The sequence below is a fragment of the Fringilla coelebs genome (genome assembly GCF_963513975.1).
Source record: "Fringilla coelebs genome assembly, chromosome: 12".
Lineage (NCBI taxonomy): Eukaryota > Metazoa > Chordata > Aves > Passeriformes > Fringillidae > Fringilla > Fringilla coelebs.
In genome coordinates this window covers 16,998,181-17,025,291 of record NC_140038.1, presented here as the reverse complement: position 1 = coordinate 17,025,291, position 27,111 = coordinate 16,998,181, and the positions used below count along the sequence as shown (strand labels likewise).

Sequence of the window (27,111 nt, the reverse complement as noted above, 5' to 3'; positions counted from 1 at the left end):
TTACTTCCCTGGCATCTCCAGCTATGGCACAGGGGGAAAAAGAAAAAATCAAAAACCAGGCTTAACTGGGCAGTAAACCCAGACAAATGAGGAATAGATGATTGTAGCACCATTGGTGCAAAACTCCCTGGTACTCTCTATTCCAAAACCTCCAGTCCTAGAAAAAAAACATTTCCAGACTGAAACAGAGCAAAGGAACAAAACAATAATTTTAAAAAATCCCAAACCAGTAAACCAAGACCACAAACTCAGAAATCTAAAAGCACCTCTAAAGCATATATAAAGCAGTGAGATTACATCCTTTCAGGCTAAGAATTCCAGATTATTTATTCTCTGTCCTTAAACTGTACCTGGGATTCCCCAACACATCCCCATGCCAGCCCAGAAAGTCTCTTTATCTGCCTGGGATAGATTTCCCACAGTGAAGAGGAGAAATGCAGTTCACAACCCCAGCCCTCCCCACACCTGACACACACCCAGGACACCAGAACAGTGTGATTACAAAACACTTAAACAATTCCAGCAGGTTCATAATCTGCAGTGTGACAAAATTGCTGCATTACAGAACAAATGCATGGAGCTGACTGAGGCTCACTGTAATTATACCCTAGATATGTTACCATTGTAAGCTAACAGCAGTGACACACAAAAACACCCCCTGTATATTGACAGCGTGACTATGTAATAGAGATTTTCCACCAGCAGACCTGTAGCATCTTGCTTTCCAAAACACAGAATAATCTTAAGAAAAAAAAAAATTAAAAAATTGCAAGACTCCCGCAATTTCAGGCAGCTGTTCAGGTAAAACTAAAGCCAGAAGATTGTTTATTTTAATAAAGCTATTATAGGAGCAACTCCAAATTAGGAATGGCAGGAGACTGGGGGATGCCTAAACCATCACCACCTGTTTGCCCTGAAAATCAATTAAAGTCACACTATCACAGCAATCCCTTCCTAGCTAATAAAAGTTATACAGCTTCAACATGCAGCTTTAGGTGCTTTGAGGGAATGTGCCTGAAATCTAAATCCTGAGTCTCACATTACTTCAACACTAAACACAACTCTGAACCACTGTAAAACTTGCTTTTTCGGGGTTAGAGAAGGTGTTAAGAGAAAAGAGATCCCGAAATGCTGTTTTGATGCAGTGGATTGAACTAATAATCAGTAAATTCTAACGATTCAGCCAAGAACATTATATAGAGTTTGAAGCAGGAGAAAACTGAAGTCCTTTATGACACATGCCTGTTCAACATATTCTGTGCTGCAGAACAGATCCAACTTTACAAGTTGAAAGCAAGGGCAGTAGAGACATCCCAAGTGTTTTAGTAATTAAACGAATATGCATAATGAACCATATGCCCAAAGGGCCTGTTCTTCATGTGGGCCAGATTTTTGTTTGAATTTTTAATTTTTATATACAGATGAAACATTTCATGTAATATAGCAACAGTGCAAAGGAACATGCTATGCAGGAAGGGAAGGAGGAACTACCCATCTGAGAACGATCAGAATACACTTGATGAATTCTGCTCCTCAATTTCCGATTCAGAGCCAAGAGGGCTTTAAAAAAAAAAAAAAAAGAAAGAAAGAAAAAATCTTTTTCTCCTTTGAACAGCTGTATTACTCATCTGCTCAGAGTCTAGAAAAGAGGCATTGAATATATGTATATTTATATAGGTCATATTTATACATTTATGTGTGAAATGGATTTGATACACCAACACATTTAGATGCTGCAAGACTAGCAAAAACACAGACACTATCAAATTGAAAAGCTTCTGATCCACCAGAAAAAATAACTACAGGAAGGGTCTCTGGTCGGCAGGACCTGTCACGTTGCGTGAGCTGCAGTGAAACAGGACACACTCACATCTGCCTGTGAAACAGGAACGGGCATTTGGAAAAAGATGGGTCAAATTCCACTCCTGTTTTACAGTAATGCTGCCCTGCTGTGAACGTGAGGATACCACAGCCTTGCTGCAGAAATATTAAATCTTCCCAGGTTCTCCTGGGGAGGAGCTATGCTTCTTCTCTCTCAATAACATTTACCTTTTTTGCCATCCCTTGCCCTTAAAGTACTTTCCAAGCAAAAGCAGCTTTCCTTTGCAAATGAAAATTATTTTAAATATCGGGACTTCCAAATAATAAACTGGTTCTTTTAAGTGGTTCTGATCCACTGGGCAAATTTCTCTTTTGCTTCAAAAAACCAGTGACACTGTTTTTTTACCACACTGACAGGTACTTGTCAGGGGGGGAATTTGCTTCAGAGGCAGGAAAACTTTCCTGCCTTGAGCTTTCCCAGTTTTCTGAAAGCAATTTTATTTCAGGTTATATGGACCAAGAGAACTCAAATGCTAATCAGACTTAGTGAAGGAGAGGAAAATTTTGGGAGTAAATAGCAGAATGCCCCACAGTAGCTGGTGCTGGGGAAGCACCAGCCCAGCAATAAGGGATGGAGACCACACCATGAGCACTTCCCAATTAAAAGGAGGACTCTTCATCAAATTCAGCTTTAAACTATTCTTGGCACTTCAGGAACTCCTATATCCAAAAGTAAGTGGCATGGCAATGTAGGAGCAGCCCTGATCTCAGGACTTCAGAGTATTTAAAAGCTGAAAGGGTTGCAAATAGCAGCATTCATTGCTCTCAGTCCTAATTTGGGGTCTGTGCTTTTGCCACTGCTGGGTTTGCATGATCTAGTGGTCTCCATGGAAAGACAGATAAACTTCAACAGCTGTCAGAAGACAAAAATTGACAAGGAGCATCACCTTGCCTGACTGTTTAAATCCTTTAAGGAAGTGCTGCAGCAATTAGAGAGGGAGTTTAATCTTTGCAGAGTGCATTAACACTCTCCGACCTCCCAGACAATAGATCAGGCCTCAGACACATAATGCTTCCCTGAGGCTTTTTAACCAGAGCATTTGATCTCATCCCACTCTGTGTGTCTTACTGCAGGTATCCCTGTGTGACACAGGATTCACTGGGCACTAAAGGACCACTGGCACTGCCAGCATTCACACAACTTTCAAAAAAGAAAGCAGGGATTGCTTTCATTGCAAGGCATGCTGCTGCAGAAGTACTACTTCCCAGAAAAGGAGAAAAAAAAAAAAAAGAAAAAGAAACAAAACAAGATTAAAACCATCCAGAGTAGCTCTGCAAAATGTCTTCATTTTTATTAATCTCATATTTCCTTTCTACTGCCACTGTTTATTTCCCAGCTTTGGAATATAAATCTATTTTTTGGAAAAAAAAAAAAGCTTAGATTAGTTTTTTATTCATAGAAACAGTTATCTGATAATAATTTCAAAATACTTTATTTCTTAACCCCTGCAGAGGGACTTAAGGGAAAGGGAATTAGGAAGACAGGTCTAGTTTATTAAGGAAATTGAAATATATCATTGCAAATAATTTTCCCAAATGTGCACATGGAAGTATCTGGGGAAGTTTTCTTAACTGCTGGAACAAGTCATCATCTCATTCCTGATGGGCATGTTCAGTTTAAAAAAAAAAAAAAAGCTAATATCTCTGTATCAATTATGCATTTCCCATTTAATATTCTAAACATTTTAAGAAAATTTGCTTAGTGCAAAATTTTTAATGGAATTAGACTGTCTTGCCATCATGTTCTGACAGAAGCCACATCTCCTATGGCCAATGCATAATGGGAGGTTAAAAGCAGCTCACTGGATTCCCACCCACTGCTGAAAAATGGGTGCTGCACTCTCCCTAAGCACAGGGGGTTCTCCCCCCACCATGAAATGCATTTGAGATACCCTTTTGGCTAAAAATATTTAGGTGAGGCTATCAATGCTTTTCATTTGCAGCAGGGTTTTGTTTTACTTTTGCAGACCTACAAAAAGTGCCTTTTTGTGGAGTACCTGCAGGACAAAAAGGTTTGGCTGCTGCTGAAATGGGTGTCTCAAATTTGCCAAGCCAAGTGCATCGCAAATGACAAAAAGGTCACATATACCCAGTATATTTAAAAACAAGCAAGCCTTCAAAGTCAAAGTGTAATGCAGTTATTTCTAATCTGAACAAACAATAGAATGCATCTAATGAAAGCTGACAATTGGCTTTGATACAGAGATGTGCTGCTCTTCTCTTCCATTAAAAGATGAAAGCTGAAGGGAAGTACAGAAGACAGCGACTTCTCCCAAAACAAAAGTAGAAAGTTCTGAACCTGAGCTGGCAGAGTAGTTAAAGGCTGTTTTAGTGAAGACTTTTGCTCACCTTTGGCACTCATCTCTCAGTAAACATGCTGACTTTACATGGGTAATGCTAAAGGTAAAATAAATCAGCATATTAGACTGGTACAAAACACTACATGTTTTACATATTTATTAACACTTTTCAAAATCACAGCACTACCTTTAAAAAAGAAGAAAGCAAACACACAGAAAAACACCAAAAGAAAGCAGCTAAGCTTGACTACAGTGTGGATGCCACAATTAAGAAGAAGAGATTTAATTTTCATGAAGTTGTGGGGGAAGAGATCAAAACTCTATTGATGTCATTGGTAGCAGAGCAAACCTTTACTGTGGAGGCAGTCAAATTTATACATAATTAATAGTAAAGATTTTTTTTTTAAAATCAGATTTCTGGGATTTTGCAGTCATCCCACTGCTCCACATTTATTTCCAACTGAATATTTTAAAAAAAAGAAATGTAAGGGACATACCATGATTTAAGATATTTTTACTATTACTGCTATCCTCAAACAACCCAAGAACTTTCTGGTTACTTAAGAATTACCTCTAAGTTAAAGCACATCTTAGTTGCTAATAAAGAAAAGTAAAGCTAAATGAGAACAGGCTTTTTTTAAAAGTGTATTTGCTCTGCAGCTTCTCTACTAATCTCTTTTTATTTCAGAACCTGTAAAGGATCCAACTCTTTCTTATTTAAAAGAAAAAAAAAGCCCGACAAGCAAACGCCTTAAGAGAAATCCCTCAAGGTGTATCTGTCTCCATCATAAAACCAAATGTTGCATTACCTTCAAATAGGAAATTTCTTCCAGTTGTCACGATTTCTGCAACTAGTGTTACATTAGCACTGAGAGAAAGGGTGAATTAAATTAAAAATAAAATAGTTCAAGCAAGAGAAAGAAAACCTGCCAGAAAAATCTGACAAAAGCCTGAATGCCAGAGCTGGCTCATTCCTGAGGGTCCATCGCCATCTACAGGCTTTTCCTCTTCTCAGAAAACCTGATGATTCTATTCACACAGGATTTTTGCCCAAAACGAGGATGTAGATTTTTTTAAACTGATGTTAAACAACACAGGTTTGCTGGAGCTAATGGAGTTACAGTGATTTAATCCGCCTACAGATGTGTCTCTACTTATTCCCTCATTTTCAGGGAAAAGCAGTGTTGCTCTAAGCTCACAAAAAAAAATATCTACCTTTTCAAAACAAAAAGGAAAAAAGAACACTGAAAGGGGTGTTCCACCAACGACATGGGCAATAATAGTCAATGTCTACAATTTTCCTGTAAAACTGAGTGCTTTAAGGTACTTTCTAAGAGGTGTCAGGTCAAAGTAATGTGAATAATGAAACAAACCCAAGCAGATGCTGACTGAAAGAAAATCAATATACCTGTGGCTCTGGGGGGAAAAAAGAGCACACTAAGGATAAGAATTTTTAATTTTAATGGAATTTTCGCTTCCTTATATATACCTTTTTCATCCTACATGCCATGGGTTTCCTGCCTTTTTTGTTTGTTTGTTTGGGCTGAGCCTTATGTTTTTCCCATACAGCTTGCAGAGTCTAAATCCATGCCAACTTTGGGAATTTTACAAATAAGCTTCTCAAATTCTGGTATTTCCAATAGTGGTGGGTAAGTAGCTTCTGTCTCACACTCCTGTTTAATGAGTCTCACGCAGATGCAACATTCATTCAACTCAGAATACTAATTTCATCTTTGTTTATGCAATTTCCAGTCTATGAATAAAGTGAACTTTCAGAAAAAGCACCAGGCAAATTGGGAAAATGAAAATGACTGAATCCTGACATGGAAAATCATCTCTTTAGGATCAGATAAAGTAGCAAATTATTGCAGATAAATTTCTCTTGGTTTTCAACCTGCCACTCAATTCAGAAGAATCACAAGTCAGAATCTTGTGATAAGAATCAAAAATTCAGAAGATGCCCATGAGTTTTAATCTGAAGTTTCTCTAAAGAATTTAAGACTGCAAAAACAAATATAGCACAAGAGAAAAGCAGCTTTTAAGTAGTGGGCACGTCAGCCTTGTCCACATTTTTTTGTGGCAAATTCCTAAAGTCAGAATGGTGGTTGGCAAGATAAGCATAAAAATCATGAGCTAAATTCAACTTTGACATAATCCATATTTTGCAATTTTGTTGTGAGTAAAGGAACAAGTGCTGCCTTGCTGGAGAGAGAATTTCACCTTTTCTATAACAGTTAAATAATACTCAAAGGTTAAAAAAAATTAAATAATTAAATGCTAATGTGTGCTTACTCTCACAGTTGGGAGAACACAGAATATCTGCTAGTGAGGCAGGAGTGTTAGATACAGGAGTTCAGCAGTGTTAAATATACAAATAAACCCAGCAACAGGCAAGAGTATTATTTTACTGTGCTGAGCAAAGCAAAATAAATACAAGGCATGCAAAAATAAATAGGAAAAGTACAAAATAGCAGAAGATCAACAACAATTCTTTTGCAAAACTTCAGGACTTTAAAAGACACAAGGCGTTATATATGAAGGAAAAAATAAAATTAAAAAAAATTAAAAGGGCTTCATAAATCAAACGGTGAAAGTACAACACAATATAGCAAACTCCAGCCAGACCACAAAGAGGGTTTGCTCTTCATAAACATCAGATCAGGCAGCTAAAATTATTACCAAAGCTCTCTTGTAACTGTCACCTGTGGTGGGTATAATTACAGGCTACTGCTGCAAGCACGCCCACGTCATATGGCAATAAAAGGACCTACAGCTTGCCAAGACCAGGCAGACAATGGAGAACACACACCACCTGACGAGAGCCCAAAAAGATCAGCCAGGGAGACTAATAAAAATGACAGCTTCGAAACAAATGACAAAGCTTCAGCCACAAAAAAAAAAGAAAAAAAAGAAAAAAGAAAAAAAAAAAGGCGATATCAAATTAGCTGGAAATGCAAGCACTGAGCAGAGTTCTCCAACAGGTTGCAACTTGAGCACAAAGGGAGGAAGGAGGATTTGTGGATGCCTTTAGTTCAGGTTTTGGCTAGAAAGAGCCCTTTTTCATTTGCCTTTTTTTTTTTTTTAATTAGATAAAATGTTCCCACATTTGACCTTGGCTTTGTGGGCTGTCATTAAATAGCCAAAGAGATGAAAACTACATTTCCAATCCTGTTTGGGAGACTGACAGACACACATATCTATTCAGCTATCTCAGCATCAACACCTTCCTGGGATAAATCCACATACTATAACAAAGCTGAATTTCTTTTTCCATGCCTTGATTCTCGACTGGATGCCTGCATACACATTCCTGCTGACCAGCTGCACAGGGGCTTATCCTACATCAGGACTGTTCTTTTACCCAAATACTTGGAGCACAGAGTTGAACACACACAGCCAAGGTATTAAAAGGCTTTATTATCAATTAAAGCCAACAAAATGCAATTAAAGTGTGAGAGGCACTGATTTAGGTCTCTCTCATTACCAGGGCTGAGGGAATAATTTCGATATGATGCATTCAAGTTTTGAGTACATGATACAGAAAGCCTCAAAAATATCAGCACAGCATAATTTAAGAGGAAGATCCTCAACCCCAAAATCAAGGGAATTCCTATACAGGATAAATGCCTTGTTAAGAACACACAGAGGAAATGACTCCTCAGATGCAAAACATAGCTTTGCTTTTATTTTTATTTTGGAACATTTCACTGGTAAGAAGCAAATCCCCAAAACTCCTGAGCTGGAAACATAAGGCCATCCATCTTTTTCAAAGTTAAAAGGGATATTTGTACTGGTCTCTGCTCAGCTCCATCTCACCCTGACTCTAAAGCTTCTAACTCTGCTTTTTAAATCTTGTTTATTGTGTTGTCAAGGCTCAAAGTGGTTATTTCCCTATTAACTTTGTCCTTGTTTGTTCTTGCATTTTTGAAAGAGCTGGAAATAACATGTGTTTACTTTGCTGTGCGTCTCTCAGCATCGTCAATATCACTGTTGCTATTCCAGGAATTTTAACTGCTGCAGCAAAGCAAAGTCTGGGATCTCGAGCTTAAACTGTATTTCCCCCTCAACCGCGGAAGAATAATAGTGGAAATGTAAAAATTGCAGGGGGAAAGGGTGCAACCATCGCCTTTAATTGTCTGGAGAAGCCTGTTTCTCATCTGAGCAGCCGCTTGTGTCAGGTACCGTGCTCCTGACAGCTTTGCTCCAGCTCTGCTGCGTTTGCACAGGCACTGCCACGGGCAGCCAGGGGGAAGCAGGATGCGAACGCTTCCTCCTTCATTGGGAAAATACTTCTATTGGGATATAACAGCCTGAAATAAAAACACACCTCTCCACTCCAGCCTTTTCACCGGAGTTTGAGACAACGATTTTAAGGGTGTGCCTTTGCCCGGGATTTGCAGAGGGAAAGAGGGGAAGAAATGTTGGGGGCTCTGAAGAATTACTTACTAGGTGAAATTCCTGAAACCTGCCTCTTGCTGCTCCTCCAGCACCAGCTCTAGCCTGAACATGAACGAATTTCTGTAGCAGGGATATTTTACAGCTCCCCTATTTAAATAGAAACTGCCTTCCTTCCTTTGCCGACTGCTTCTTTAAAACTGCAGCAAAACACAAGCTGCAAATGGGCTGAGAACAGCCTTAGCAAAAGCTCTACAGTAAAGCGGATGTAAAGACCATCTCTTTTGCATTAATACTTTTTTCCTTCTTTTTCAAGTTTTTTCTTCTTCCAAGTTCCCTATTCAGTGTTTGAAGAATACTCATTCTTCTCTCTTTAGGATTACATCTATTCATTTTATTTAGCTTTTTAATGTGGAGACGTTTTAATCTACCATTACTTTAATGCTGTTCCCGAATAGTTTGGGAACAATGATTTATATTTCATCTTCAGCTGTGAGGATAAAAAAAAAAGGGGGGGGTGGGGAGAAAAAAAGACTATACCCTTCTCATCAGTTACACATGTAGTCAAGGCAGCGTGGTTTGTGTTTTGTATCAGGGAACTGCTTGTTCAAAATTAGCAGACAATCCACAGGGAAAATAAGAAATATTTTAGGGGAGCTCATGTGAGAGCACATCTTGCTTCCCCACCCTACAGAAGAGTGAGTTATTACCGCCTACTGGAAAATACTCAGTTAAATTAAACCCCTTGGTTGGCCAGAGGTGCAAGAGAGGTTTGGTGACTCAAGTCTCTATCTTATTCCATAGCTGCTACTGGTCTCCTTTCTCTGTAGATTTTTCATGTTCCCTGTGAAATTTTCATCCCAAGAATTTCCTCTTATTGATCTATAACTCCCCTCCCATCAAGGAAAAAAATACAATAAAATAAATCACTGTGTTGCAAAACAATGCAGGAGTTAAATTGGATGTTTTACCCATATATTGTTGTCATGTCCAGGGTTGAATTATGCTCAGTACAAACAGGGCTGGAACATTTTGTGCTTTGCTTGGGAAAGCCAAACCAAAACATGCAGGAGACACTTGTCCACATACAGAATGAGAGGTTTACCCCAAGTAAACTCCAGAAGGCTCAGATTTTGTGTTAACAAACGTCTTTCCTGAGGGGATAAAGAACATTTCCCTCTTACTGATAAGCAATTAGCAATTTTAGAGGACGCTGTCAACAAGCCAATGGCCTTTTGCCCGCAGTTCATCACTATAAATATAGCCCAGCTCAACAGGGATCAAAAATTGTTCATGTCTAATAAGATGATTGGTATCTTCTCTCTGAGATGAGTTTAGCTGGGCTCAGATCCAGCTGCTGTATCAGGAGCTGAAGTGGCAGAGTGCTCCATCACACACTCAGCAGAGATGCCCACAAGTTCACAGGCTGCAGGCTCCTTCCTCTCTCTCTCTCTCTCTGTCACTGCCCCAGGTCAGACCTCCAGCAATCTGGCAGAGCAATGCACATCCAGCCAGCCCTGGGGCTCCTCAGCCTTCCAAGCTCCCTCAGCCCAAGGGGCCAGTGCCCAAAACCAGGCATCCTCGAGCTCCCTCTGGGTTTAAAGAGCTTTGGGGATCTCACTGGAGAAGAGTGACAAAATCCCACCTCTGCAGCAAGGAGCCCAAAAGTTGACATTTGGGTTGTGCTGCTGCATCCACAACCCCAAGAGCCCCCTTAATCTTGCATCAGCCAGATTTGTGGGAAGCCCAAAGTGCTCCATATGACCCCATGCCTGTCACTTTCCCAGCTTCCCACCATTAAATAGCTGCAGGGAGTTGGACCAGAAGCCCCACATTTCCAACACATTATGCTGCATCATCAGACACTCCTGCCCTTCCTCCCACCATAAAATAATTAGTAGACACAGTGCAATGCCACTGCAAAATAAATAAATACTGCCTGTGCCTGCTGCATCCCTTGGCTGGCTGGCCCCTGCTGCCAGCAAGGGCTGAGCTGGAAAAATCACTCCCACCTGTCCCCACCCTGGCAGCAGCCTGGATCAGGAAAATCCTGAACTTGATGGAGTGGGAAATGCTGCCAGTGCAAATGAAGGATTCTGGCATGGGGGAGTGTGCAGGGACCCTGAAGGAATCCAGAGCAGCACTGCCAGCCACACTAGAGGTGCTCTGGTGGCTGGATTCCCATCATTTGCCTGATCCTGTCAACGTCTCTTGCAACTATCATACAAACTTTAAAAAAATATATATATGATAGTAAAAATTCCAGTCAATATATCCTTTTAATTCGCACCAGCTTATATTTTTTTAATGCAATTACTGTAATTTCATTAAATGGCATAATTACCATTAATGCAGAGAAAAGTGTCAATAGAAGGTGTAATTATGTTGTATAAAATCACAAGCACAATGTGCAATGATGCATAATTCCTCATGAAAATCATTGTGACTAAAATTAACTTTTCAATATTTTAAGAATACATATAATACAGTAAGAATGATTTGGTTATTACAGACTTCACTTCCACAACCAGCAAAGGGGGAGCGGAGCAGGCAGGGAGTGTTTGCATACAGAAGGAAGGATCAAAAATTTGGTTTAAATGTGCAACAGGAAGGTAAGAAGACAAGTTTTTGTATGCATGAGTGGGAAAAACAAACAGGTTATAATCAGACATAAAAGCTGAGTTGTGAACAGGCATTCCCTCAGGCACACTACAGGACACAACTCCAGCTTTTGGACACCAGAAATGCTGTGTGGAAGTGATGTCTCAATGGAGAAAAGTGTGGTGAGGAAGGAGTGAAGAGGACCAGGCTAAAGCTACAATATTGGGACTGCAAACTGGTAGAAAATTGTCCAAGGTGTGCATGGAGAGCGTCAGGCACAGGAGAAGGACCACACAGGGATGTACTGCACTGTGTGTCCAGGTATCTCCAAAATAAAGGATTTTTGTGACATCTGTTTCAATCAAAACACAACATACTGTGTTGAATACAGAGATAACTATACCAGGATTAAACAGAAAAGGATGTCCCCAAATCTCCCCAAACCCTGAACGGATGGAGAAGAATACGCAAAGTAATGAAAGGTATCTCTTGGTATATGAGCACTGTCAACTCTACAGGCAACATTTTTCACATGGGGGAATATTCCTGATATTCCCAGGCAGACACAACTATGTGTGGCCATTTTTAACAACAGACCAGTGAGAAGAGGTAAACTATGAAGAACCCAGAAATTCTGTGTGTGACCCTTTCCTCTGACCCAGGATGTTTTCTCTGGTTGTGTAACACCATTTCCACCAAACTTTTTATGTACAGGGCAAACATCACCAAAAGTGAAAATTTGCTCTTCGTCTCACCTCCCTTTCAACCCTCTTCCCTAAACCTCTAAGCTTGAAAAAAATTCTGATTTTACATGTGCTTCAGCAGAGCCCAGTGTCCTCTGTGCCTATACAATTAACTCAGATGAAAAATCATCAGATTAAAAACACAGAACGCTGATGAAAAATGTGATTACATTTTTATAGCACAAAAAAATTCATCTACTCACATGTTCTTGGACTGTCTCCTCTCACCATTACATCCTAATAAAGAAATTTAGCCTGGGATGATGAATCTTATAAATGAGGAAACAGAGTGAGAGCATTTTTCTCATTCACTCGTGCCCTGCCTGTGCTGTCCTCTGTTTCCTCCCTCTTTACCTGTCCCTCTTTTTCTCTTACACCCCCAAAAGCAGCTGATGTCCTTGTCACACACACGAGCTGTCTCACTAATGGGGAGGGAAGACTGAAACAGGAAGGTGAAAGATTCCATGTCCTTGGCTGTTGCTGTGCTCTGACAACCTCACAAATATTTTATCTGTCTGGCAGTGGGTTTTGTCTGATTGCTGAAGAAAACAAGGCTCTCATAATTACACCGCCTGCTTGTCTTCCTCCTCCTCCCTCACTTCATTCCCCCTTGGAAGAAGGGGCATGGGTTACCTGTAGAGGGAAACCAAGGGAAATACCAGATCAAAATGGTAATTGCCAGGGGCCTGAGGGACATCATCTGCAAGGCAAAATAATTTTTAAAAAACACATTTTCTAGTTTGAGGGCCTAACTGGCATCAAAGCTACCAATAAAGGGTTTCACAAACTCAGCTGAAAAAGGGGTGGAGAAGCTTTGTGCGTCCTCCTCACCTCATCTTTTAACCAGCACATGAGGAGTGGATTTTCCACACAGACTGGGCAGGGAGGGATGCTGCACCTACTGTGCTGTGTGTGTATTTTCAATACTATGAACACTCACGCTGGAAATAGTGAGAGAGAGAGAGATATATAATTAGCATTTCATTTTTAGTGCCAGAGCTGAATTATCTCCATGTGAGAAAAATCAGATAGACTTAAATTTTGGGTTGTAGAAGAAACCTGTGGTAATTATTCTTAGAGTTGAGTATTTTTATTCCTTTCCCATTACCCACTTCCTTTCAGGAATCCAGGAGTAATATGGTATCCAGTAAAGATGCTATCAACCTGTAACCTGCTCATACTCTTTTTCACTGGGAATAAATTCCTTTTTCTGTAGACCTATTTTCCCACCTTCTTATTTTTCTGCCTCTCAACCCCTTCCAAACTTTTCCTAGGTTTGGAAAACTGAACTTGACAGCGGTAACTTCACAAGCACTTTGGTGAAAAAGAGAAATCCTTTTAAATATGTGCTTAGATTCCTGCTGTACAGTGATGGCAGGACATGGAGACTGGGATTTTACCTTCTCTTTCCAGCCCCAGCATGAACAACTGTCTGATTCCCTTGGACACAATCACAGAACTCCTTTGCACAGCCACTCTTACTTCAGTGAGGTACCAACCACGCTGCTCTCCAGCCATTAACTATATATAATATAAATAATATAGTATCTTCTGAGTGAACTTCAAGAAACAGGAAGACAAAAAATTAGAGACAAAAGACCCTCTTCATCCTATCCACTCATCTGTGTGAGCCATCCCTCTGACCTACAGAGTCAAGACAGCTCCTCTGCCCTTGTTCTGAAGCTTCTTTCAATCAGGACTGGTCTACTTTACCCATCTGTGGCAAATACACTGAAGAGCTCTGCTTAAAAAATCCTTTAAGTATGTTACAATTCACAGACAGTAAACGCAGGAGAAAATCTTAGCGATGTGGATCTTGTATTTCTTAATAAACACTCAACTCAAAAACTTTCTTTCTGCATGCTGGACCACCACAAAACGATTTTTGCAACCTTTAATGGCATGCCAAACATTTCAAGCATGAAGAAAATGTCACACCGCAGAATAAAGAGCAGGCAAAACCTTTTTGTGCTTGAGTGGATGATGAGAAAACTGCAAATGGGGTGTTTACCACCAAGAGGAAAAAGGGGAGAGATGAAAAGCGGGATAGGCAGGTGGAGAAGTTGGCTTTTGGTTTGCAGAGTGCAGTAGAACTCGCTGACCAGCCTTCTCCTTTTTTTTTTCTGAACAATGTATTATTACAGTCAGGAGAATACATCTGCAACAGGCAGAGCAGGAACTGATAACCTGCAGGGAAGTGATGCCTCACTGCAATGGAAGATGGAAGGCACAAAACCCATCAGCTCACTGCACCACCGAAATCAAAAGCATCACCCCACATCACCCTCTTGGCCACCACCTCCTGCCTTTCCTATCCCCCAGCTGCCATGTTTCAAATTAAAAATAATTCAAAATTCCAGAGTCGCCACACAGTTACAGCCTGTGCTTGGCGGCATCACCCACCACGGACACGGGCACCCCCAGAGCTCCGTGCAGGAGGTGAACACCTCTGCTCCCAGCCAGGAAAGGCTGCTCCTGAAGGTCTCATTCCCATCTCCACCAGGCCCAGAATGGCCCAAGCTGCCCTGCAGCCACAAAACAGCAACAACAGCCAACGAGAAAGGGCTGCGCGCTGGTGGGGAGGAAGGCACGGGAACACTGATGGGGAGGAAGGCACAGGAACACTCCAGATCCTGGATCACTCAGCCCCATGCAATAAAAGAAGAAATCCACTTACCACAAATGCTATCAGGCTCTTCACTGTGGACTCCCAGAGAAAGCAGCTCCAAAGGAATTGTATTGTATTCCATATTGCCATGGTGATTTTTTTCACGCGATCAACATTTCTTGATAAGATCTGATAAATATTGAGTGGGAGGAGGGGAGGAGAAGAGGAGTTTAATCAAACACACTAATATCCTACTATGGCTTCAGAAAAAGGGATAATTTAGGCTACAAATGCATGCCAGGGCACATATTACAAATAAAGCCTCTATTTCAAACACATTCGCCAGCTCCTGTCTGCTTTCTGATCACACCCAAACCTTACAGATTTTCCTCATCTCTTACAAAAAAAAAAAAAAAAAGGCACAAACTGATGCCAAAACTAAATAAAACAGTTATACAAACCTACCTTTATCGTCATTCAATTCTTAAAATACATCAATGTCTCAGGGAAAGGGACAGAGAAAATGTATTCTGCTGCTCTATTCTACATGTTTTGGACTAGTCCATAGAAATAAATAGGGATTTTTAGACTTATTATAAGGCCTCTCAACTTTAAAAAGAATAATGGCCATTTTCTTAAATCCTATGGATTTTCTACATAAGGAATTTAGCCTTTCTTCACAAAGAAGGGAATAAGGCTCTCATTGAGCTTTAAGTGCTGCGAAGTGTGCAAAATCCACAGCTATCATTTTCCCCACTCTGAAGCACAAAGCAGAACTACTGATGCAAGCCAGATCAGAAAGCAATTTCATGTTAACACAAACAAACCTTTTAATATATACAGAAATACACTGAATTTACATGTGTTCAGCATTTTATGCATAAATAGGTTTTGTTCTTGCAACCGTGCTACAGCAATTCAAATCTTACAGATGCAAAAGCTTAGCCTAGACCCAATTTTCACCTTTTTAGAAAATTTGCGGTTCTCCTCAGTAAAGCGCTTTTCTCGGGGCTTGAATGTTCTAATACTTGCTTTTATCTAGGAAAAAAAAATATAAAAATAAGATCATGGTGTTTTAAAGGAGTTGTTTCATTTTCATATCACCAGTGCTGCTCAGGAAGATCAGGAATTTCAGCATTTCTCAATCTTTCCAGGCTATGTGTGACATAGAGGCTGCTTTTAATACATATTTGCTACAATGAGGATGGTGAGGCACTGGCACAGGTTGGCCAGAGAGGGTGGATGCCTCATCCCTGGAAACATTCAGGTGGACAGGATCCAGACCAACCTGGTCTAAGGGAAGGTACCCCTGCCCAGGGCAGGGCAGGGTGAATGAGATGAGCTTTAGGCTCCCTTGGAAACCAAACCACTCTAAGATCCCATGCTAAAGAAAATGCAGACAAGTTAAATTGGGCAAGGATGGACTCACTTGAGCAGGAGCAGAGCTGTGGCCCACAATGCCCTTAATAAATAGGAGTTAAACTCAGTAAAAGACTAGAGGGCATAAAGGATTGAGACTGACTCAGCCACCTAAAAACTAAGCACTGTGTCCATGCCTCATTAATTTTCCTGTCAACACCCTGGGAAGAGAACATCCTGGGTCAGCTTTTTAGGGGAGAACTAGGTATTAAAAGTAAAGTATAATAAAATGAGCCTGAAGCCCTTTTTTGGCTGTTGCAGTAGAAGCCGTGGCTGACGCAATCAGGACCTCCTTCCTAAACTGCTTGTGATTATTTACCCCTCCAGGAATGCCCCTTCTCTGTCCCATCACAGCTCTGAGAGCCCAAATCTTCTTCACTCACAGCATCAAACATCCCTCCACCACCAGATGCAATGGGAACAGGACTCTTCTGGCTTGGCTCCTGGTTTTAAAAGCATCACCCCCACCCTTGTCCTTGCAGATTTGCACTTTTCTGACACCAGTGATAAGAAAAAAGAAAATACTTCAACTTACTGGATTAAATAGGACATCCAGCTCCAAGTAAATTACTCCTTTTGAAGCACGTTCCAAGTCTTTATTCTTCAGGGTGTAACAACTTTGTTTACCGTTTCTAATCTATAGTTTGGGGTGGGGAGGGGAGAAAAAGCATCAATATTTTCCTGGCTGTAATCCTCAATACAATTTAAAGACACTGCAAACAAATAAATAAACATTTATAACTCAAGAACAAAAGAATAAAAAATAAGAACTTCTCCCAAACCCTGATAATATACCCGGAGCCTGAAATACAAAACAACTGTTGGATTAGAGACCTATAAAATTGCAGATTAAATCTCTTACGGTCCAACTTTAATTTTCAGACCTTGTACTTTATAGTAGAGCATTGCACGCAATAACCAGTCTGAAAATTCTGCCCTGAAAGCCAGTGAGTTGATGGGAAGTAATCAGCCTCTGTTATTACAAGTTTAAAATGGGATTTTCCTTCCAAAGTTTAGGAAAAGAGCCACAAACAACAACTTTACCTACCTATTGCACACTCCAGTACACGAAACCACTTCTTAATGCTTAGTTTATTGTAATGTTATCAAATTATTACCCAGCAAACAAATGCAATCCAAAGAAATGAATCGGCTGAAGTGGAGCAAATGCTAATGTAACAAATGTTCAAAATTAACTAATTCATGTAAAAGACTTCTCCCCCCATCCCACCCCTGAATTTCAATACCACTTCTCTGCTCTGATCAACCCATTGGCCCTATCTCATTAAGAATCTATTAAAAAAAAAAAAAACAACCAGCCCCAAAACAAAATACCTTCCTTGCCATTTTGTAAACTATTTGGCTCAAAGCAAAAGCACTCTCTCTTCAAAAATGATGGCAGAAATGTATTTATTACACACAGTGGGATATGTATTGATTAAACATTTGGCTTTTTAGGAAGCAGACCAGTTAATTCTAAACAGCAGTAACATAAAATACTGCAGCCTACCAAAAAGCTATATTGAGGGACTGTAATGATCAAAGATTAAAGATAACGGAGGAAATTTGGGGGCATGAAATTGCAACCATATTTAAAATGGCTATTGCTGCTCTGGCATTTAGAAGAGGCACTCCTATAAACCATGGTAGAAAAGAGTAAGGGAAAAAAAAAAAGGTGTAATAGGAACTAAGTGATTTCACAAGACAAGGGAAAGGTCACTTTCTTTCCCAATGCTGCTCCACCCTTTCTATACCAAAACAGCTTGTCAAAAGGTAGATGGGGGTTCTGTCTAAGGGTTGAAAGGGAAGAGGGATCTCACAAGGACCAACTTTGCATCCTCAGTGGTGTACAGCCAGGAACTCCAGCTATTTCCATTTTTCTCACCCAAAGCTCTACAGTTACAGAGACCTATGTGGAATTCATTTAATACTAATAAATAAAAACAATAACGCTAAACTGATCAAAAAGCACCTCTGCATTCACCACAAGAGAAAACACACACAGAGCTGAAGCTGGCAGCAGAGAATGCTGCAGGGAAGGGCCAGGTAAAAAAACATTTTGCAGTCCTGCAGCCTCAAAGCAGGAGAGCTGCCAAAGTGATTAAACCCTTTTCTAGGGCCAAATGGACTGGCATCAGAAGGTCCTTGGGCCAACTGCCACATGCAGCATTGTAAACCCATCATACAGGTTTCTGCTCTCTCACCAGTTTGCTTTTCCCCCCTTCAAAAAAAAAAAAAGGCAAAAAAAATTGAATTTACTGAATGAAAACAAAATTTTGTTTGGAAAATAGTGGTTTTGTTAACTTTTATGAATAAAAGGATAAATGGTTTTACTGATGGCAGGAATACTGAGACAGAAGGATTTGGTTTGAGGTCCTTGGTGCAAGCAGCAACAGGTTTAGCCTGACCTTTGATTCACAGACTCTGCTGTGAAAGGACAGAATGTACTTTATTCCCAGTGTGTCTGCAGAGATGCAGGTGTCCAGTATATATCACAATATCCTAATTCTGGATTCCCCATGGTTATTCATTTTGGAGCTGAATTTCCTTGTATTGCAGGTACATATATTTCTCATCACATTTCAGCCAGTTACATCAGAAGCAACAGCCAGTGAGAAAGCCTCTTTATATTCTTTGGGATAAATGTCTTTCTTACAACTTTCAAGAGCATAACCCACAAGAAAAAGAAATGTGACACAGAGCTAAATTGATAGAAAAAGGGAAAAGAAATGTTTCTGAGTGTTTGAGCCTGATATTGAGGTATTCTGCACTCAAAAAAAAAATGCTTTGGGAAAAAGACTCTTCATTTTAAGAGCTGGAGCTGAATCAAACGTTTTGGGTGTGTCTGCAGGTGTTTTCAAACAGTAAGTTTTAAATCAGCAACAAGTAATTTCCACCTCTGTGTTTGTAAATAGGGGTTGCTTGGGAAACTTCTTGAATGGTGTCATTATTATTGTTGCTGTTATTCTTAAATTGAACAGGGCAGGAAATAATGCAGTGCAAATACAGTTTTAGAGTCAGATTTATTTGGCATATTTAATTCTAAGTGTTCAGATTGTCTGGAAAAAGATGTGCAAGTATAACACAGCCTAGGACTAAACATTTATACAGATATTTTAGCTTCAGACTTTCTTCAGAGGGAAAAAAAAGCACAAGAGAAGAATGGCAGGCTATGAAATGGCCTGTCTCCACTGCATTTTCATTTAGATAAAAAGGAAAAAAACTGAAAAAGAAGTCAAACAAAAGACTCTCTTACAGTTTTGGCGCTGTGCTAGGGCAGCATGGTTCAACAAAAGGTACAGGGTAATTCTGAGACCCATGACTGCATGGAGATTACACTGGTGGCGTGTCTCAACTGTGCCCACAAGAAAACATGCAAAAGAGCATTAAATACTCCTCATTTTCATTGCATCCTGTTTTTGGGGCAGAGTTCAGATTCTGTTCAGCTTCTCCCCCAACCTGAGAGACAAACAGTTACAATAATTTCATTTTGCGTCTATTTCTTTCTGCTCTCTGGGTACTTTCCCCCAGTCTCTGCAATTCCCAAAGTGCTCAAATGCTCTCTCCAGCTGTGGAGAAGAGCAGCCAGGGCTGGGGTCGTAGGATGAACCTTAATGTCAGAAAGATCAGCTTTCTTCTGTCACCCAAACACCTTTTGCTACAAACCTGATGATGTCACACAGATTTGACTCCATGAGTAGTTCTGATAACTGTGTCTAAAACTGCTTAGCATCTACTTATGGGAAAAGGAAGGGAAAAGGAATGTTCAAATTAAATGTGAAAATAATCTGCAGGTAAGCACCTTAAAGAGACATAATCAATATTATTCCTTTATTGATGATGCTTTATATCCTCACTGAATACTAATGCCTGCATTCTCTGAAAGCTTCTGAAATAGCTTACTGGGGTTCAAACACCAAGCAGCCCTGGGATTAACACCAGGACAGCACTGCCTACCACACCCACACGCTGCATTTTGCAAGGTCACCATCAGAAACATAGTCTGGATTTTCATCCCATGGGAATTTCTGATATTTGGGGCATTTCCCTCTTCTGAATCAACACAGAAAGACAAAAACACATCCATATTTTTACAGAAAGAACTGTATGTTCTATATCACATCCCTTCTCCATACAGAGCCACGAAAAGGAAATTATCAGTTGGAAGAAAAGCTGAAATTCTTTTTTGCAATAAATATTTCAACCTACAGAGACACTTGAGGCAAAACACTCCCTGAAGTTGCCTCTAACTGAAGGAAATGTTGAGGTACACAAGACCACCATCCAGTCAAGGTCCAAAGTGCGCCAGGTTCCTCTCAAATGAATGAATATATTTGCTAAACTCTTCGCACAGATGTCCCCAGTAAAACAAATGTGACTAAACACAGTATTGATGTAGCAAGCCAATGCTAAATCTATTAAGCAACAACCTTCTGACCGCTTGGGAATTTTAATGAAATAGCAAAAGCCAAGATTGATATGACACAAAACACGGAGAAGACAGGACCCTTACGCAGCAAAGCGTGTTTTTTCATTGCTCTTGTCTTAAAGAAATATGGTTTGGAGGCTTTTTTTTACATTGATTTTAAGAAAACTTCACTCTGTATCCAGCTCTGATGCAGATTCAATGTCATATATTGATGACCTGACAGAAGAACGCTGGGTTAAACCTCTGTACATCAACACCTGTGACGTGTGGAGAGGGTAATGGCTACTCTCCAAGGGTAATTCATCTAAAGCATTTGGGACCTCTGATACTCCTGCTTGTGCTCATTGCTGATGCACAATGTCATCCCATTTGCCCTGCATAACATAAAGCTGTCTTGTAATAGGCACACACCTCCCCTTATCAAAGGACGTATTTCCCCAGGAAAAGATGAAAGCAAGCCACATATTTGATCCACCTGCACGTGAATAAAGAGGGTTTTGTTCCTCCCCAGTCTTGCCATATGCACTGAACCAATTTTGTACAAAATGCTCGTTCCTTCACCCCAAAACTCTTTACTTTGAATAACCTCCTGTGGGATCCAAAGTGGAATGGAGATTTGGGTTTTTGGCAGAGGACTGCTATCCAAAGACCAAAGAGATATGGAGCTGATGGACTGAAGGAAAGCAGGCAGGGCTTTCATATGAGGGCTTCAAGCCAGTCTGAGGAGGAGCTGAAAACCCTGGGAGCACAAAGATCCTAGGTGATACTTGAGACAACATCCCTGTTGGTACTTTTTCAGTGAGCAGCCAGTGGCTGGGGGAGAATCTAATGCCAGAAACAAGACATTGTTTTCCCTGGAAGAGAGGTGGGGGATTTTTCCCCATTCCAAAAATCCTGGTTCATGATCGAGATAAAAGTCAGAACTGACAGCACACTTCACATTGCGTAAACAGAGCAATTTCACTTTTCTCAAACTCTAAAACTTTCTCCTGGAAAGGACTGTGCACTTATGGTCAAGTGCTAAGTAAGTGCAATCGTCAGGTGTCTGCTCTCTGAATCCAGGCCATGCTTTAGACAATCAAGCTTGCCAAAGGCACACTCCTTGTTTTCAGTGCATCGTTGGCTACTGACCTTGCCTGGCACTTGAGAATATTTCATAGACCTCTTCCTGTTGGCTGGAAAAAAAGGGTGCAGCTGAGGACTACCCTGACCTGATAATCCAGCAGATAAAAAAACATTCCATTCTGCGCTACAACTTCTCACTCAAAGGCCTTTCTACATGAGGATATTTGATATACTCTGCTTTCAAATTCATTGAAGCACACTATAGGCTCCCATGTCTCTAATAACTGGCAGCCTTCTAGGAGACAGGGGTCTCTTGAAGCAGAAGAAAAAAGACAGACCCTCACAAAGACACACGGTTGCCTTTACTAAGATCTAGGACACAAAGGAACACAGAGACAGAAAGAACTTCTTTGATAATTAGTTCAAGTCCCCCAGAACCTACAAAACTTCTAAAACCTATCAAACTTCTTTCTTGAAGTAATAAAGTTTTTGCCCTACTTCTCCGTTGCCCAGGTTCTTCTCCAGTTTCTGGCACAAAAACTTGCTCTGCTCTGTGCTCATGGGCTTCCCTTCCACTCCCCAAACCCCAAAATCTGCCTCCCAGCCCAAGGCCATACTCTGTGGGTCACCTCTGGCAAGAGAAGGATCCATTTTGCTGTGGCAGCACTGATCTGTTTCTTTTCTAGTGTAAATTGTGAGTGTGGCTGGCCAGAGCAGTGCTTGAGATGATGTCTCACACATGCTTTAGAGGGGGACAGTAATTTGACAAAAAGAACGGGAGAAAAAAAGTACAACAGGTTGATCAACATGGAAAAATAAAAGCTAAACTACAAACTTCTCTCCCTCTGTCCCCAAATTCAGTTTATTGCCAGCAAAATGTGCATTTATCCAGTTCTGCTTGATCACCTCTACCACAACATGAAGTTTGCAGCTTTATTAATCATTTGGCACCTTAAAACTCTTCTCATGCTGCCCAGCTTTTTATTTTTCTTACTTGGTTCCTGTAATAACCCTAGATCATAGTCAAGGATGAACAGAAAAAATATATAATTTCACCATTCCTGAATCTTTATGCTGTAAGGTTATTCCTGTGCTAATGTGATGATGAGGGTGTAGTCATGTTTGCAAAATGCCAGTGTGGGACTACTGAACACATTTAACCCAAAATTCGGTGTCATATTAATGAAACATTTCATATCCCTCCAACACATACTTTATTCAAGGCCATTTTTCATTAAGAAAAGAATCTAGTCATCCATGAACAATTCCTGAAGTAAACTTACTTCATGTGCTGACAGCTCACAAGTCAAACTTGTGCATTTTTAACAGGAAAAAAGAATGGCAAAAGCACATCTATTTTCAAAAGACAATTCAATGCCAGGCAAATATTAGGCCTGATTACATACAGAAATTAAATCTACATGGTTGTGAGGCTTCCTTGAGTCTTTTACTTTTGTTCTCTTTTAGTATATTTATCTAAATGGTTCAAAGGATACATTCAAAGTTACAGTCAAAATGACAACATACATTGAAATTCCTATTTGAAGAAAAAGAGCTTAGAAAATTACAGTTCTCTGTCTGAGCAGACCAAGTTAATAGGTGCAAAATGTTTTTAATCAGAAGCAGAGATGAGTATATTTACACTAGATTTGACTGAAATAGGAGGCAGAGAAGTTTGGATGGGAAGGAAGAAGATCAGTTGGCAAGGGAAAGCATAAACAATTTTTATTTTTTTTTTTTTTTCCTGTCCCAAACCTTGGACGCAGAAAAACCTACACTGAATAGTTTGGCCATTACCACACACATGCACTCCCCTCCTCTGCCTTGTTACATGCTTCCTAAGGGATACTTGACAAATGCCTATAAAATCAACAGAAAATCCAAATCTAACATCTTCTCACTGTGAGCCCACACAGCCTGCTGCCGATCATGCAGGCCATTTGGCAAGCTCTGGGTCTGCAGGAGAGCAGCTGCTCCAGCCACTCTCTTCCAGTAACATCAGAGATACGAGGACTTGGGGAGAAATTAACAAAGTGATCAAAAATGGAATAAAAGATGTTAAGAGGTTTTTTCCTCCCTGTAAACATCAAATAATCCTCCATGCCCAACTGACTCTAATATTATTCTAAAATAGAAGATATTGACAACTCGAGCTACAAAAATAGATGGACAATCTAAAATATCCCCAAAAAGATCACACAGTCTGAGGGAGGAGCACTGTAAAGCTCAAAACAGCATGTAGGCCACTGAGAGCTCAGTATTTACTCCTCAGATCCTGGATCTTAGACTCTTTATATCCCCAAATTGCTGGAGTTCCCCCGTGTCAGACACCAGCATGAACAGCACAGGGTGGATGAAAGCATATACACTTTTGGGAAGAGATTCAGAAGCCACATTAGTTTTAATTCACATGTACAAGAAATACACTTATTTAGACAAAAAATGACAACGAAACTGGAGCACACAGACCTATTTCCTTACCACTGTGAAGCATTATTTAGTTTGGGAACATATCTTCTAAGTTAGTTCAAGAGTTTTCTGGGCAGTTCATTATTTATTTGGAAATACCAAATGTTTCAGTCCCTCCTCTCAGATCTAGACTGGTCCCTTACCTAAACTGTGCTGATGCTATGAGGCCTATATGGCCTGCCTTGATCAGATGGGATCTTTGCTTTCCCTCTAGAAATCTCCAATTTCTCCAGTCTCTGTTGGGACAGAGCCCCACAAACCCATCCCTGCCTTTTCCTGCAGCAGCCAACCTTTAAAACTCAAACTCTTGCCTTAACCCTGGAAGATGTGTGGCATCCTTTCTGCAGAGGTGAATCTGCTTTCACGGGGATGATTCAAAACAAGACTGCAATTTTGTACTCTGCAGTTTCAATCAGGATCCACCATCTGCCTATTTGAGAGTGCTATTACCCACAGCATCACACCGAGCATCACTGAAAGCATCTCTCCACAGCCTGTGCTGCTGTGGTTATATATGGAAAGCATAAATGTCATATCATAGAATACCCTGACTTGAAAGGGACTCACAAGGATCCTGGAGTCCACCTCCTGCACAGGACAACCCCGAGAATGACACCAGCATGTTTGTACAACAAATCATCCCCTCACACTCCTGCACAGGGCTCAACTGCACAAATATCTGTCACAGCATCCCCTCAGCACAGGGAACTCCTGCAGAGCATCACTGCCTCCCAGCTCACAGCAAACCCCATGCTTTCAGCTAAACCTGTTTACACAACTTGGCTAATATGACACAAGAGTCCCATGATGTTTCAAGCCTCATCTACTAATTGATTTAATAAGTCACAGCCTAGAAAGTTCTTCCTACACGTTACAGTAAAAACTACAGAACCTTCTGTGACACTGCACATACACATGGAGCTGTTTACATCCTCTTGATCTGGTTTGCTCACTAATACTACCAGTCTTGTTTCAAAATTAAATCAGTCTAACCAAACACAAAGCTGCTTTTCCCCCATTCCTCTATTAAAGTCTTTTAATGATCCTTTCATGTTCCACTCTCTTTAGCTTGGCCTTTTTTTGGCTGTTTCTGAAAAAGCTTCAACTCTCCTTAATCTCCAGAGCAACCACTTTCCCCTGAGCTCGCTTTGTTTCCAGTTTTGATTTTGCACTCCCATGGTAGCGCTCACTCCTCACGTATTTGTTTACAGAACAAAAGCCACCAGTCTTTGAAAGCACTGTGGAGTGGAAAACACCCCTTTTTAGGTAATTTCATTCACTTGTGCCAATAACAACAGCTATCTCTACTCAATCCTACTGCAATGTGAAATTACTTATTTGGAGGAAAAAGAAGCAAGACAGAACAAGGACATGTTTAAAACGTTACCTTCAGAAGATGATGTGGAAACACACAGAACAACTCAATTATATTCTCAGACCTACGTGGCACTGATGAAGTACAGACATTTCTGCAATTTGCTTTCCAATCAACCAAATTTGTATTAAGATGGATGGACAATGCTTGTGACACTAAGGAGAACTATAAACGCTGCCAACCAAGGCATGTATAGATCACATAATCTGTTTAAATCTGTGGGGTTTTGTCCTAAGGGGGAAAAAAAACCCCACAACTTGTTCCCAGCCAACCATGACACATGTGGTAAAGGTAACTTACAGACAGCAAAGGGATGGCAACTTTTCCAAGGAAATCAGGGGGTTTGTCTCCATCTTCATCAAACACTGTCACCTCCAGAACATCGTGAATATCTTTAATAGGGCTGGAACAAAAAAGTGCAGACACATAAAAAATAATATTCAATACACATGCACACAGTCCCCTCCACAATGGTCTGAGACTACTTTTTTACTAATTAAGTTTGCATTACCTTGGGGTATATAACTAGCATTTGATTAAATTCCCCCCCAAAATGAATCAAAGTTTGGCTTCCCCCCAAGCTTTCCCCTCATGGTTCAATTGCATAACTAGGTAAAGAAACTACCAGACAATGACTTTTTGGTATTTTGTGTATTGGTCATGCTATCAATGTAAAACTCAGCTCTCCAACAGAGAATGTTGCTGCTGGGAGAGGTCAAGGGCTGAATTCAAACCCAAGTTTCATTGCATTAAAACTGCACAGTGACACACACAGATAAGTGTGTTGCAGAAAACCGGGATATAATAGGGAGGGCTTTGTAGTGGTACTGAAAGGTCCAGCTAAAATGGACTCATCCACACAAAACAATCCACACTGCTCCAAAATAAATCTAAATCATCAATAGCTTTTAAGGGGCTTAATTCATTTTATTTTTTAAATGGACAAAAATCTAAGGAGAGATACAAGTGCCTGACTGGCTCTGCAGATTTGATGCTTGGATCAGCCAGGCAACATTAGTAAGAAAGTTAGAGAGAGTCCATAGCTGACATTTCTGAGATCCACAGGAAGTACAGACACAAACTTTCTTTTTAAATAAAATAAATTTGGATTGTTATTGGATTTATTTTGTTGGCTGAACATCCGACAAGACTCATCTGCTGGCACAGTCTCAGAAAAAACAGTGATGAGTGGAAGTTTCTTGAGAACAAAGTATGAGAAAGGACTCCAAGAGACAAGCATCCAGCTGCACCCCTGAATTAAACAGAAATACAGCAAAGTATTTCTATTAAAGAAATCAGATCGTTTTTCTTGTGTTCTCATCCAGCCTAGTATTTATGAATGTTTCTTTAGCAAGAAGTTCATAATTTTCAAACTGTTCTTCCACTGGACAGATGCAAATGTCACCAATGCTTCGTTGCCAGCCTTTGCACAGATTGCTGCAGTCTTGGGAGACATTCATCTCACCCACTTATTCACAAAAACCTTTGTCAGCATACAGCAAGATCAAAAAATTGGGCTGCCTAAAAGCAATACCTAAATTATAACTTTTATTATTAACAAAGTGACAAATAAAAGAATACCTTGATTTTCATAAAAATTTAAGCATCCAATTTGGAGTGTTTGACTAGTTTATATCCAGGAGATAGACCAACACCAACATGAGCTCTTATTCTCTGCTTACTTCAAACTGAACAAGGATTCTATCAAGATTCAATGAAACATATTTTATTTTAAGTTACAGAAAATGTAGGCGTGAGTATCTGGTCTCAACTTTCTTTTACATTATCTCTTGGATCAAACTATGACTCCATTATGTCTAGTCATG

The 27,111-nt window shown here is 40.3% G+C and overlaps 1 protein-coding gene across 1 annotated transcript in view; it reads right to left on the bottom strand.

Annotated features, from left to right (window-relative positions):
- The window catches only part of MCTP2 (multiple C2 and transmembrane domain containing 2), a 99,547-nt gene that overhangs the window by 28,695 nt on the left and 43,741 nt on the right, over positions 1-27,111 (bottom strand). Inside the window, exons 13-16 of the mRNA XM_084213731.1 lie at positions 25,586-25,688; positions 16,483-16,584; positions 15,492-15,566; positions 14,598-14,717 (exon numbers count right to left, since the gene is read on the bottom strand). Coding sequence (XP_084069857.1) covers positions 14,598-14,717; positions 15,492-15,566; positions 16,483-16,584; positions 25,586-25,688 — 400 coding nt within the window. The remainder of the gene's footprint in view (positions 1-14,597; positions 14,718-15,491; positions 15,567-16,482; positions 16,585-25,585; positions 25,689-27,111) is intronic.